This window comes from Hyla sarda, chromosome 3, assembly GCF_029499605.1.
Source record: "Hyla sarda isolate aHylSar1 chromosome 3, aHylSar1.hap1, whole genome shotgun sequence".
Classification (NCBI taxonomy): domain Eukaryota; kingdom Metazoa; phylum Chordata; class Amphibia; order Anura; family Hylidae; genus Hyla; species Hyla sarda.
Genome location: NC_079191.1, coordinates 405,631,687 through 405,646,938, shown reverse-complemented (window position 1 = coordinate 405,646,938; position 15,252 = coordinate 405,631,687). Strand labels below are relative to the sequence as shown.

At 48.0% G+C, this 15,252-nt stretch overlaps 1 protein-coding gene across 1 annotated transcript in view; it reads left to right on the top strand.

Moving 5' to 3' along the window:
- Window positions 1-15,252, top strand: part of LOC130362948 (speriolin-like) — a 34,951-nt gene that overhangs the window by 7,278 nt on the left and 12,421 nt on the right. The window contains exon 2 of the mRNA XM_056568132.1: window positions 6,735-6,877. Within this exon, the coding sequence (XP_056424107.1) occupies window positions 6,735-6,877 (143 nt within the window). The remainder of the gene's footprint in view (window positions 1-6,734; window positions 6,878-15,252) is intronic.

The window sequence follows — 15,252 nt, the reverse complement described above, 5'->3', positions numbered from 1 at the left end:
AGTTTAACCCCCTCTACTATCACTTGTACATAGGGGCAAGGAGCAACATACATTGACAGTCCCTTCTTGGTGCTGGCTGTCGCTGGACCTTCTTCCGTTACTCCTGGGGTGCTGTCCTCGACCCCAGGGGATGCCCGTTTAAAGCCCAGCATTGGCTCTTCCAGTGTCCTAACTTTCCACAATGGCTGCAGACAGATCTCTGATTACCAGGTGGCTTCACAGGAGGGGTGTGAGGTGGATTGGCAGGGCGGGGGTCAGGTTTCTTAGGTGGAAGAGGCACAGGCCTAGGGGAATTGGACCGGCCTGCCATCTCTTTAAACGCCTTGGCTATCTGTTCAATGTCTTGCTTTAAATCCTGCAGATCAGCAGTCCATGGACTGGGGGAAGGAGGAGCAGGGACAGGTGGTGAAGGGACCGGATATTGGGGCGAGGCCACTTGGAGTTCTGCAGCAGGGACACTAGCTTCCTCTACTGGGGGCCCAGACTCGATCACCTTGATGGCTAGTCTTTTAAAAGCTGGGAAGTCCATGTCAGGATTTTGCACCGCTAGCTGGGCCTTGTCCCATTTATTCTGTGCCCCCTCTATAAACCGGTCCATCAGAACTCTATTGCCCTGGTCAGGCATGATGCCATCCAATTTCTGTACTGCCTCTAACGTATTTTGCAAGGCTACCACATATGCCCGGAGAGTTTTACCTGGTTTCTGACGTTGCTCATATAGTCTGAGGCGTACCTCAGAGGGGGAATGGGATTCGAACACTTGAGACAGCCCCTCGAAGATCTGTCCCACTGTGACTTTATCAGCCGCTGGCCAGGTGCGGAACTCCTCCAAGGCAGGCCACTGGAGCTGCCCTATAAGCAACTGTACCTGTTGGTGAGGAGGGAGTGCATAAAACCTGAAGAGGCTGTAAATCTTCTCTCTAAAATCTCTTAACGTGAAAGGATCTCCGCTGTATGTAGGAAGCACGGGGTTTTCCAAAAAGACAGGTGCAGCAGCAGGGGCTCCCAACAAGTAGGGAACAGCTGGGGATGAAGGTGGGTCCGGACTTGCTTGGGGTGAAGGTCTTGCCATTGGTGTTGCAGGAAGACTACGTCGTTGTTGGTCAGGCATCGCCGGTGTGGGGGGCAGCATTCTTCTGACTTGCGGTGGGGATCTCATTGGCGAGGTCCCAGGAGCACCATCATCCTGTTGGTCAGGTGGCGGTGGCGGTGTTACAGGCTCTGACATTCTTTCTTTGAGTGCGCTGGCCCTTTAACCCCTTCATGACCCAGCCCATTTTCACCTTCAGGACCTGGGCATTTTTTGAAAATCTGACCACTGTCACTTTAAACATTAATAACTCTGGAATGCTTTTACTTATCATTCTGATTCCGAGATTGTTTTTTCGTGACATATTCTACTTTATGTTATTGGTAAAATTTCACTGATATTTGCATCCTTTCTTAGTAAAAAATCTAAAAATTTCATGAAAATTTTGAAAATTTTGCATTTTTCTAACTTTGAAAGTCTCTGCTTGAAAGGAAAATGGATATTCCAAATAAATTACATATTGATTCACATATACAATATGTCTACTTTATGTTTGCATCAAAAAATTGACAAGTTTTTACTTTTGGAAGACACCAGAGGGCTTCAAAGTTCAGCAGCAATTTTCCAATTTTTCTCAAGATTTTCAAAATCTTACTTTTTCAGGGCCCAGTTCAGGTTGGAAGTGGATTTTAAGGGTCTTCATATTAGAAATACCCCATAATTGACCCCATTATAAAAACTGCACCCCCCCCCCCCCAAAATATTTAAAATGACATTCAGTAAGTGTTTTAACCCTTTAGGTGTTTCACTGGAATAGCAGCAAAGTGAAGGAGAAAATTCTAAATCTTCATTTTTTACACTCGCATGTTCTTGTAGACCCAATTTTTGAATTTTTACAAGGGGTAAAAGGAGAGAAATCACCCTAAAATTTGTAACCCAATTTCTCTCGAGTAAGGAAATACCTCATATGTGTATGTAAATTGTTCGGCGGGCGCAGTAGAGGGCTCAGAAGGGAAGGAGCGACAATGGGATTTTGGAGAGTGAGTTTTTCTGAAAGGGTTTTTGGGGGGGCATGTCCCATTTAGGAAGCCCCTATGGTGCCAGGACAGTGGACCCCCCCACATTCCACAGTCCACTGTTTCAAATATCTGTCAAACGCCAGTGGGGTGTAAATGCTCACTGCACCCCTTATTACATTCCGTGAGGGGTGTAGTTTCTCCAAAATGGGGTCACATATGGATATTTATTGTTTTGCGTTTGTCAAAACCGCTGTAACAATCAGCCACCCCTGTGCAAATCACCTCAAATGTACATGGTGCACTCTCCCTTCTGGGCCTTGTTGTGCGCCCCCAGAGCACGTTGCGCCCACATATGGGGTATCTCCGTACTCGGGAGAAATTGCATTAAAAATTTAGAGGGTCTTTTTTCCCTTTTACCTCTTGTGAAAATGAAAAGAATAGGGCAACACCAGCATGTCAGTGTAAAAAATGTATTTTTTTACACTAACATGCTGGTGTAGACCCCATCTTCACCTTTTCATAAGGGGTTAAAGAAGAAAAAGCCCCCCAAAATTTGTTAGGCAATTTCTCCCGAGTACGGCGATACCCCATATGTGTCCCAAAACTGTTGCCCTGAAATACGACAGGGCTCCAAAGTGAGAGAGCGCCATGCGCATTTGAGGCCTAAATTAGGGATTTGCATAGGGGTGGACATAGGGGTATTCTATGCCAATGATTCCCAAACAGGGTGCCTCCAGCTGTTGCAAAACTCCCAGCATGCCTGGACAGTCAATGGCTGTCCGGCAATACTGGGAATTGTTATTTTGCAACTGCTGGAGGCTCCATTTTGGAAACAGTAGCGTACCAGACGTTTTTCATTTTTTTGGGGGAGGGGGGCTGTGTAGGGGTATGTGTATATGTAGTGTTTTTTACTTTTTATTTTAGGTTAGTGTTAGTGTAGTGTTTTTAGGGTACAGTCACATGGGCAGAGGTTCACAGCAAGTTTGCCACTGGAAGTTTGAGCTGCAGCGCAAAATTTGCGCCATCTCAAACTTGCAGCACTCACTGTAAACCTCCGCCCATGTGAGTGTACCCTGTACATTCACATTGGGGGTGGGGGCAAACATCCAGCTGTTGCAAACTCCGAGCATGCCCTTTGGCTGTCCGTGCATGCTGGGAGTTGTAGTTTTGCAACAGCTGGAGGCACACTGGTTTGGAAACACTAAGTTAAGTAATAAACTTTCAAGTGTTTTGCAACCAAACTTAGTGTTTCCAAACCAGTGTGCCTCCAGCTGTTGCAAAACTACAACTCCCAGCATGCATGGTCTGTCAATTGCAACAGCTGAAGGCACTGAGGTAGGAAACGGACAATGTTTCCCAACTAATGTGCCTCCAGTTGTTGCAAAACTACAACTCCCAGCATGCCCAGACTGCCCAGGCATGCTGGAAGTTGTAGTTCGGCAATATCTGAAGGATCAGATGTTGCCGAACTACAACTTCCAGCATGCTTGGGCAGTCTGGGCATGCTGGGAGTTGTAGTTTTGCAACATCTGGAGGTCCACAGTTTGGAGACCACTGTATAATGGTCTCCAATCTGTGCTCTTCCAGATGTTAGAGAACTACAACTCCCAGCATGCCTGGACAGACTGAGCATGCTGAGATTTGTAGTTTTGCAACATCTGGAAGAGCACAGATTGGAGACCATTATACAGTGGTCTCCAAACTGTGGACCTCCAGATGTTGCAAAACTACAACTCCCAGCATGCCCAGAAAGCCAAAGGCTGTCTGGGCATGCTGGGAGTTGCAGTTTTGAAACTCCCAGAGGCAGCAGTGAGATCGCTTTACGGCGATCTCACTGCTGCCAATGAAGATGCCGCACTGCTGCCGGAAACTCACCTCCAGGACGCAGCGCCGCCGGGACCTCCTGGAGGACGCAGCTCGTGCCGGGACCGCTCTGGACATCGAATGGCCGGGTAAGTGACGCCGGGGGACGGGTAAGGGACACTTTGCAGAGCGGTGTGTGTCCCGATCCCCGTGATCGGGACTCACACACCGCGCTGCTAAGTATTCTCATAGCGAAACGCTGCTATCAGCTAGTCAGATTTGACTAGCTGATAGCAGCGATCGCTGGGGGGGGGGGGATGAAACTCCCCGTGGTCACATGGTAAGATGGCTGGCTATCAGTGATAGCCACCATCTTACCGGGCGCTGCCGGCAAGATGGATCTCGCTCGTGGGAAGGCCCTGCGCCGGTTTTGACTCTTTACAATGCGGACTGCAGCTCCGCTGTTCTCTTCGCCTCCCCCCTTACTTTTTGCGTGGCCCCCTTGTAATGTTCGCCACACGCGCCACTCTTGTACGTTAAACACAGTCTCTTATAAAGGGGGGGGGGTACACTTTCACTGGTGGCTACAGCAGCAAGCACACACCCGTATCCTGTTCGTGACGCCAAAAAGGCTTTGTGGTGGTCGCCTTGAGGGTGTGAGTGGTGGTCGGGATGTTGCTGTGCAGGTTATAAAGGGTGTTATTAACCCTTGTCAGTCGTGACGCCAGGGTGAGGGTTAAATGCTGAGTGTATTGGCCTATCGCCACCCTTCCCAAGGACGATAGGTGCTTGCAGAATAAAGTATTGTCCACAACCAGAGCTTCCCTGAAAACTTGCATAAACTTTACTGCAGATTTTCTGTAGCATGCAAACATTAGAACAGTTTTTGTAACAGAGTCTATAAACAGCTTGGCTGAGATTGACCGTTGGTTGGGACTTTTAGTAAGTTCTTTAACTTGTAGGAATTTAGTATGCGCAGATCGGCTGGATTTAGGGATATATTTAGGTCCAGGGTCCTTGCGAATAATTGCGGAGAATTTAGAATAACTCACTGTGCTATTCAGCCGAGGCCGCAAGGCTTTGGCCCAGTAATTGTCGTTGAAAGTTGCGGAGGTCCTACCTCATTCAGTGACAGTAACCAAAGAGAGAGTATAATGGCCGCAGCTCCCTTATATGGGCAGGGGCTGGCCGTTCTAGGATTGGTCCACGCCATCTGTCAATCAGCCTCACAAAGCATTGTGGGTATCCCATGGCCTATGAACCTCCAAAGGTCCTTTGCATTAACCATAGAGACTAAACCTCGTCATATGACCCGCAGGTCCTGCGACGCTAGCGCAAGGTAAGTACACTTTCTATATACATTTACCTTTACAATATACTCACTATCTAAGGGATGACTAGGGGAAGACTAGACCTGAGGACCCCACGGTTCCTAGGAACTCTGACTTTGGGGACCCATACCAAGGTACTGTATGTAATATGGTACCGGGACACCACATATATATATATATATTAGCCCAGGGGGAGAAATAATAGCACAAGGGCATTAAGATGGAGGAGGGGAGGGATAATGGCAAAAGGGGATCAGAGGGAGGGGGGGGGATAATGGCACAAGGGGATTAATATGGAGGGGGTTGGATGATGATTATCCCACTCTCCATCTTAATCCACCTGGTGCCATTATCCCCCCCCCCTCCCTCTGATCCCCTTCTGCCATATCCGATAATAATAGCACAAGGGGATTAGGATGGAGGGGGGAATAATGGCACAAGGGGAATAATATGGAGGTGGGGGGAGTAATGATTAACCCCCCCCCCCCTCCATTTTAGTTTCTTGTGCCATTCCCCCTCCCTCTGATCCCCTTTTGCCATATCGGATAATAATGGCACAAGGGGATTAAGATGGAGGGGGAGGATATAATGGCTCCATTAATATGGAGGGGGGGGGAGGTTGATTATTCCACCCTCCATTTTAATCCCCTTGTGCCATTATTCCCTCTTCCCTCTGATTCCCTTTTGCCATATCAGATAATAATGGCACAAGGGGATTAAGATGGAGGAGGTAAAAATGGCAAAAGGGAATCAGAGGGAGGGGGGGGGGGAATAATGGCACAAGGGGGTTAAGTATCGCATTAGTATAAAGGTAAGAACACACCTTTTGTCCGCGGGTACCCCTTGCGCGTCAATTCTGCGCAAATGTACACGCGAGGGGGTACCCGCAGACATACTTTGAGCCTTTGGGGGTACAGTTGCCAAAAAGGTTGAGAACCACTGCCATAGAGAACTCTTCAGTGCTATTTTGGGTAGACTTCTCAAAGAAGTTTCACTGTCTGTGCTTCTTTAAAGGGATTGTAGGTAATTAGACAAAAAAAATCACCGGGATTATTCTGGAAACAGCTCCTCTCTTGGCTGAGACTGCTTCTGGTATTTCAGCTTGTGCCCATTTTGTGAAAAAAAAGAGCAACTATACCAGACATAACCTAATGACGTGAGAGGGGCTCTTTTATTCCCAGGTAGGACTCTACTGTAGAAATTCCCTAAGGCAGGATACTACATCACTAGAGAAATTCTATAGATATATTTTTGTTTTTAAATTGCAGAATTTGATTGTCCATGGGACTTCTGACTATAACCCAGTACAGCTCTCTGCAATGTCCAGAAGCTCCATAGAGAATGAATGCAGCTTTGGCTGAGCTTGTGCACTGCTGCTCCACTCACTATGGTGACAATAGATCTCCATTCTTATGATCAGTGGGGATCCCAGCAGTTGGACCCCACCAATCAGCTAAATTTCTCCTATCCTGTGTATTGTGGATGACTTTTAATCTTGGGGTAACTCCTTTAATTTTAGGCCTTTGGCTCATTTTGCTTTTACTGTTATAGACCCCCAAAAAATTCAACAGTGTCACAAAATCGTTGGTGAGATCGCCTTCCAACTGGATCGTAGGATTCTCTGTGCTGTGTTCTCAGGAGAACGACGACTATATGGGTACCGAGTGGCTGGAATAGATGAGAAGATTAAACTGGTAACCAGCCTAAATGAGTACTTAAAAATTGTATTGCTGTAATTCTGTCCTATGTAAAGAGTGGAAGAGGTCACTATGCTCTGGAGCAATATAAAGTAATTGAAGTAATATGAAGTAATCATATAGTGAGTCCACCCCTCACATTATATATACAGTATCTCCCATAAGTGAGTCCACCCCTCACATTATGTATACGGTATCTCCATAAGTGAGTCCACCCCTCACATTATATATACAGTATATCCCATAAGTAAGTCCACCCCTCACATTATATACAGTATCTCCCATAGTGAGTCTATCCCCCACATTATATACAATATCTCCCATAAGTGAGTCCACCCCTCACATAATATATATATATATATATATATATATATATATATATATATATACAGTATCTCCCATAAGTGAGTCCACCCCTCACATTATATACATTATCTCCTGTGGTGAGTCCACCCCTCACATTATATACAGTATCTCCTGTGGTGAGCCATGGGGGTGCGATGTGAGGTGTAAGGGGCAGATGTTGTAGCCCAGGGGCAGTTGGTATTAACCCCTAAATGTTCATGATGCCAGGGCGTGGTTTGCCCATGTAACCACCCGAAGGTAGCTCCGCTAGTCCTAGTTAGGCAGGGCAAACAAGAGTCCAAGGCCAGGTCAGGGTTAACGGTAGCTTTACTGAGGTAGACAGATGGTACAGTCTTTACAGCTAGGGCAGGATCCCAGAGAGGTGACCAGTAACACAGGGGACCTCGCAACTTGCTGGGACTTGCAGTGACTTTGACAGACTTTAGCACAGCAACACTGATTATAATAGACTTGACTGAAGATAGTGACAGCAGACAGAGATGACTTGACTTGCTGGCATGTGGCTGTAAGTTGGGCTTGAGGCCTCCAGATGTGCTGGACGCTGGCTCTGAGACGTCTGGACTGAACTTGACCTTCAGGATCTAAGAGAGAGATTGTAGTACCTCCCCCTCTTATAAAGGGGGCAGTTCAAGGAACCCAATGGTCAAGCTGCAGGTCATCTGGTTAGCTGGTGCTCTCTGGGTAACAGAACATGTGACTTGAACATGTTACAACAGTATCATGTGATTAACTCAAAGGTTCTCAAAGGTCCTTTATACATAACGCATATAATACTATGTTGGAGACACTGAAGGAGAGCCCATAGGACACAGAGAGACTCAACCTGACAGGGCCTAAGTACTGTATGGGACTATATCCCATACTGGGACATCACAAACCCCCCTACTTAACAGAAGTCAACCTCAACGAAAGTCCTGTCGGGCTTGAGGGTCTAAGTGGCCTGGGAGCCGAATGTAGTCCTGGGGCATTGTAACCCAACGTTCATTTCCAGGCTGTTGTTGTCAAGAACTGATAACACAATAGAGTCTCTGTATCAATGTCCATACATGCTCTAGTAGATTTTTATTTAACGGAGAATAACAACATACCTATGACTATGGTATAAACATGACTTATGGACTATGAGTATGCATATCATAACATGAGACTTGGCTATGCATATTAAGACACTTGACTATGCATAATAACACTTTATACATTACTAGACATAACACTGACGGATTGGGTTGCCGGAGGCTTTCTGCCCAATGCCTTGGCTACTGGGGTTCCTTGACATTACACACTTCTCCCCAGAACACTAGTTATTTTTATGCTAGACATTTTCTTATGCTAGACATTTTTCTTAGACAACATTTGACATTTTGTTACCTTTGACTTTTTGTCACGTGCTTTTGTGCGTAACAGGAATACCTTCTGGCCAGCAAACTATCCTGAGCACGAGGACACAAGAAATATAACACTTGACATTTCAGACATATGACATTTTTATGGACTGTGTGGTTGGGAGTGTTACAGTCCTACTGTACATGAAACATGTGTACATGACTTTATGTGTACTTTATATATACTTATGACTATGTGTAGGACACAACTTTACTGTTGACTGTACATGATGTTGGTGATGGGATGAAATGTTGTTTCTCCTGATTAGTTCAGGAAAACCCTTACAAGAAAACTACCAGACATCCGAGAATATGGTACTCTATGACTTTTTGGTGTACAACCAATTATATACATTTTATTACACTACAACAATTATAGTGCAGGACCGAAAATATTTCCCTTGTGCATAACAGTGAGCAAAATATATTACTATGGCATATTTACACAGATGTCCATGTATCGCTCAGTAGTCCAGACACATGATGGAGTTCAATTGCTAAGAGCTCAGGTTAGTCTCCTGTACCTAAGGAGTCTCTCGACCAAAGCCGGGCTCAACACTTACGAGATTGGTTACTGCAAAAAACTTTCTTGACAAGTTCGTCAGGCACTGTGCTTAAATGTTGCTGTAGAAACCTGTAACAACAAAAATTGTGCTTGCAAATAGAAGTCAGTTAGTTATACGACCAAGGCTGTTGAAGTTACTGTACAGGAGTACACAAATAGAACCTTTTTCACATAGGTACAGTACTCTACCACTCCAACCTTGTCGGTAAGACTGCTTTCTAGGTTGTGACATATACCTAGGACCACGAGACTGGGCACCCTCCATGGGGTTGACATGTGTGTTTCATGAGACATGGGAAAAATGGGATTCAGTGATGGTCGGACTCACAGTGACCACCACTTGTACAGCAGCAGCTTGTGCTACTGGTGGAATGACAGTTGGTGCCTGTTGATCCGGCCAAACCTCCTGAACAGTTGGAGTGGGCCGCGGCACTTTGGTTGGTACCCGCTGGTTAGGCCAAACCTCTGGGGCAATCAGAGTAGGCCTGGGAACTTCTGTTGGTGCCCGATGGTCAGGCCAAACCTCCTCAATAGCAGAATTAGGCCTGGGCACGTCGGTAGAGGCCTGGGCACGTCGGTAGAGGCCTCGGCACGTCGGTAGACGCCTGTGGACCCGGCCTCAGCTCTGTGGCTGCAAGAGTGGGCCATGTTGGGGCTACAGGAAAATTTTATTTTGAGTCTTTCAGCATCTTGACCCTTTGATCAGATGCGTCGTGGAGAGGATAGTTAGATTGACAGGCCTTTTCAATCTCTTGACCTATGGTGCCTGGGATCAGTGTGTTATCAACTTCCTTCAGGTCTTTTGTTTGCACCTTCAGGGTCAGGATTTCTATCATCTTGGTGCGGATCCAACAGACATTGGAAGTCTTTTTGGACTGATTGTTGCGCTTCTTTGTTAATCCAGCGCAAAAGAGACAAAGAAGGTAGCCATCAGTAGTCTCAACATCCACATGTGCTTTAATTTTTGTCCACCGTTTTTGTCTCATGACTGAGCCCTTTAACAATCTGGGGGGCTACTGGCCCTTTAAGAGGCTGAGGGAGGTGCTGCAGCAGCTTGGGCATTACTGGCCAGGATCCTCCATGTGGTGCTTCCCCACTGTGCTGAAACTTTTTCAGGGCACTGTTGGGCACTAAAGGGTGTATAAAGGGGCCCCCGGGTACCAGCGACTTAATTCTTATACTCTTTGGTGTTTGCAGAGTCTGCGTTGCAGTTGGGGCTTGACCAGGATCTCTAGAGCCGAGCGCAGCTACTGGAATTCAATGTATGGCTGCTCACAGGGATCTGCCTGTTTTGATCCCCTCTGCAACGGGCTCCGGTTCCATCCTGGGACTTCGGGTACACGTGGATTGCTGCGACTCCGCCATCTTCCTACTCTCAGCCAGCACTTATGGAAAATTGAAGAGGTCGGGCTCCGCATCACTTCTTATACTGGTCTCCACCAAAATGGCCGCTGGCCGGAAGGACGTTATCAGCGGGGCCTGGGACCGGAAGTGACAGAGCGGTGTAACATCTTCATCCCCCCCCCCCCCCCAAGGGGCGGACCTTTCAAGTTCCACCTCGGACTAGACATGGCAACATGATCTCTACTCCCAGGGGCGGGACGCTGTCTTTGGCGGGATCCCTTCACTTCAATACATTTATTGAGCGTACTGTAGCACAGCTTTCAGCCTTCATAAGTGCATACCACATACCTACATCTAAGTAGTGTACTATTCTAAACCTGTTAATCTGTCAAAGGCCAAGATACTGTGAAAGTCCAGGCAAAAGTACTCACCGGCTTGTGTTTTTACTCAGATACTTTTTAAATGTACTGTAGCCTATTTTTCTGCCCTCATAAGTGCATACCACATACCTGCATCTAAGTAGTGTACTATTTTGTACCTGTCAATTTGTCAAGGGCCTAGATACTGTGAAAGTCCAGACAAAAGTACACACCTGCTGCTGTTCTAGACAAATACTGTTTTAAGCGTAGTGAAGCGTATTGTACTCTCCTCATAAACGCACTAAGTATGTCAAGCAGAGAAGAGCCAGGACATGTACAGAGGAGTGGCAAAGGCTTAAATTCATCAGGCAGAAGTCGCAGCAGACTAGGGACGAGTGGCAGCAGGAGTCGCAGCAAGAGGCCTGAGCTCCTGGTATCAGCTAGCGGTTGGGTCTCGACCAGCAACTCATCTGCCGTCATTGATTGGTTAACATGGTCATCCACTTCATCACAAGTGACATCTGATACCCCCAATCAACAGTAGGTGGGTTCCTCAGACACAACCTTCAGTTGGCATGGCCCGGCAGCAGTCCCTGTCCTCTCATTGCCTCTGTCCTATGCTGTTCCCTTCCCTACAGAAGTATCTTATGCTGTGGGTTCAGCTCCACTATTCAATGAGGACAATCTAATAGAGGACAGTCAGCAGCTACTGCCCAGCCAACAAGTGGAGGAGACATCCTCCGCTTCCTCCATTATGCGGGCAAGTAGTGATGAGGAGAGGGAAATGGGAGGCAGTGTTGCCAGGGTTCAGGGTCCTAAGCAGACCCTGTTGAGGATCCTGAAGAGGACATACGTGACGTGCAGACACTTGTTGATGATTATGAAGCTGATTGCAATTGGGAGCCGGGTGCAGAAAGGGCTTCATCACCATCAGGAGAAGAGAGTTGCAGGTTGCCCGTGAGGCAGCAGCTGAGCCAGCAAGGTGGCAGCATGGTTCGCTGTCAACATGGTGGCAGAAGTGGATATTCTGGAGCCAAATGTGCCTGGGGGGGACCACCTGCTTCGCGGCTGCCTACCTTCCCGGGAGGTAGTGGAACAGGGGTTGTTGGTGAGAAAATCAGCTACTCAGCGGTGTGGCAGTTTTTCATCAAGCATCCGGAGGAGGTTCACATAGCCCCATGCAAGATATGTTGGCAGAAGGTGAAGCGTGGCCAGGATCCCAATGTTGGCACCACAGCCCTGTGTCAACATATGCTTCGCCACCATAAAGCGGCCTGGGAGAACCGTGGCTCCGATGTAGTGGTCCAGCCTGCTGCATCACCCAGCGGCATGCCGCTCCCTCTTTCAGCCAGCCAAGGCTCCTCCACCTCAGCCGAAGGGAGCTGTGTGTCATACCCTCCTTCTGTCGCTCCAGATGCTCCTGCTCCTCCTACTTTTAGTCAGCCATTCTGCCAATAATCCATCGGCAAAGCCATGTCCAAGAGACAACAGTATGCGCCCACTCATCCAATGGCGCAGAAGCTGAATGTGCTCCTGTCCAAGTTGCTGGTGCTGCAGTCCCTCCCTTTTCAAGTGGTGGACTCCCTTTTCAAATGGTGCACTGATGGGTTGTGCTGAGCCGAGGTGGAGAGTACCAAGCCGTCATTTCTTTGCGAAGAAGGCAGTACAAGCCCTGCAAAATTTTGTGGAAGAGAAGGTAGTCCAGTCCTTGAGCCTGTCAGTGTGTACCAAAGTACATGGCAGTGCCGACGTCTGGAGCTGTAACTATGGTCAGGGACAATACATGTCCTTTATGGCTCCCTGGGTGAATGTGGTTCCTGCACAGCCACAACACCAACTTGGACAGGTATCGCCGCTTCCTCCTCGATGCTCTCAGGCCGTTGGTCCTGTGACAGTATACGACTCCGCCTCCTCATCCTCCACCATGTCCTCAGCCTCCACCATGTCCTCAGCCTCCACTGCCCAGACAAGTCTCAGGGGCCCTTCAGCATACCATGTGTGCAGGGCACGGCAGTCTCACACTGTTCTTCACATGGTTTGCCTTGGCGAAAAGAGTCACACGGGAAGAACTGCTAAAAGTAAAGTAAAATCGTAAAGAAATCGGAGCATGGCTTAACCCTCGAAAACTGTAAATGGGAACCATGGAGACTGACAACGGGAAGAACATCTTGCATGCGCTGCGACTGGGAAGGCTGAGCCATGCCCCCTGCATGGCACATGTGTTTAATCTGGTTGTAAAGCAGTTCCTGAAGTGTTCCCCCCATTTGTAAAACATCCTAACAATGGGAAGGAAACTTTGCATGCACTTCAGCCACTCATACACCGCAAAGCACACCCTCCTTGAGCTGCAGCGTCAGAACATTATCCTCCAACATAGTCTAATTTGTGACGTTGCCACACGTTGGAATTCCACCCTCCATAGTTGGACCGACAGTACGAACAGAGAACAGCCATCACCGATTTCTTGATGATCCAAGCGGATAGGGGTTCTCCCCTGTGTAACTTCAATGTGAACCAGTGGCAGCTCAAACGTGACACCTGCCATTTGCTCAGGCCCTTTGAGGAAGCCACATTATTAGTAAGTCGCCAGGATTACGGGATGAACGACGTCATTCCACTGCTTCATTTCTTACAACAAGTGTTGGAAACGATGGCTGGTCAGGGCACTGGAGACATGGCGCTTACATCTCACGGCCAGATGAGCCCTGTGGGGCTGAACTGGATGAGGGGGAGAGGCACAGTGGAGCACAGTTTAGGTTTCACCAAATGGGCAGTTTTTCTAGTAATCTGACAGGAGAGGCGGGGCAGGAGCAGCCAGAGGAGCTAGAGGGTTATGAGGAAGGCAAGACAGAGGACCCAGACACACCGTGGCAGTATGCACTGGAGATGGAGGCAGGGTGTCGCTCCAAGTCACTTGCACAAATAGCACGATGCTTGCTCACTTGCTTGCGTAGTGACAGCCGAACTGTCACCATTCGGCAGCGGGATGACTTCTGGATCTCCACCTTATTGGACCCTCGCTAGCGCCACAAAATTGCCTTTTTTACACCCACTGAGAGGGAGGACAAAGTGACCTACTACAGAGAGATCCTACGTAGTCAGTTGGCCGATGCCTATCGGCACCATCGTCCATCTTCTTGCAGGTCTGAATCGGGGGCCCCCCTGCGCTCACCTTCCACTGCCAAGGCTGCTGGGGAGGGGTGGGGTGGCAGGAGCAGTACCAGCTCCATCAGCAGCAGCCTGAGTCTAGGTCGCTGATGAGCACCTTTCTTCACCCGCATAGTGAAGCAACTCATCAGCAGCAGGTAAACCTGGAGCAGGACCTGAACCAGAAGGTAGTGGCATACCTTGACATGCCCATGCCAACACACCTTGAAGATCCGCTGGACTTCTGGGCAGCCAAACTTGATTTGTGGCCGCAACTAGCAGAGTTTGCCCAGGAAAAGTTGTCCTGCACGGCCAGTAGTGTGCCATCGGGTGTTTAGTGCAGCAGGGGCAATAGTCACCCCAAGGAGAACTCGTCTGTTCACGAAAAATGTGGAGAGACTGACCTTTGTGAAGATGAATGAGGCATGGATCAGCCAGGATTTCCAACCACCAATGCCTGATGCATGAGAGTAGATTGACCATGGTGCCACACCAACACTTCACAAATATGGATAGTGCCAAACAGATTTAATGTGCTGCTCCCCAGTTACAAACATTCCTCCGCATCAGACCTTTTTTCAGCCACCTTCGTCACCGGGTACTAGTATTGCCACCCACCGCACCACTCTGTCACCGGGTCACATGCTGCTGCTGCCACCTCCAGGCTGTCTCATTCAGCCACTATATGGTCTCTTCTCATGCTTCATCCAACTCCAGGCTGGGTCATTCAGCCACTATATGATCTCCTCATGCTTCAGCAACCTCCAGGCTGTTCCATTAATCTAATATATGGTTTACTGATGCTTCAGCCAGCTCCAGTCTGTGTCATTATGCAACTACATGGTTTAGTGATGCTACTGGGCCTAGGACATTACCTACACATGTTTATGGTAGCACTAGGTACCATACATTTTCAATGGAAATTTCAAAATTCATATTTTATTCTTAGAGATTTTAAGGCCCTATTGTCTCCTCATCTGCTGCCAACTCCAGGCTGTGCCATTCAGCCACTATATATGTTCTCCTCATGCTTCAGCCAACTCCAGGCTATGCCATTCAGCCACTATATGGTCTCTTCTCATGCTTCAGCCAACTCCAGGCTGTGCCATTTAGACATATATGGTCTCCTCATGCTTGCACAAACTTTAGGCTGTGCCATTCAGACACTATATGGTCTCCTCATGCTTAAGCCACCTCCAGGATGTGCCA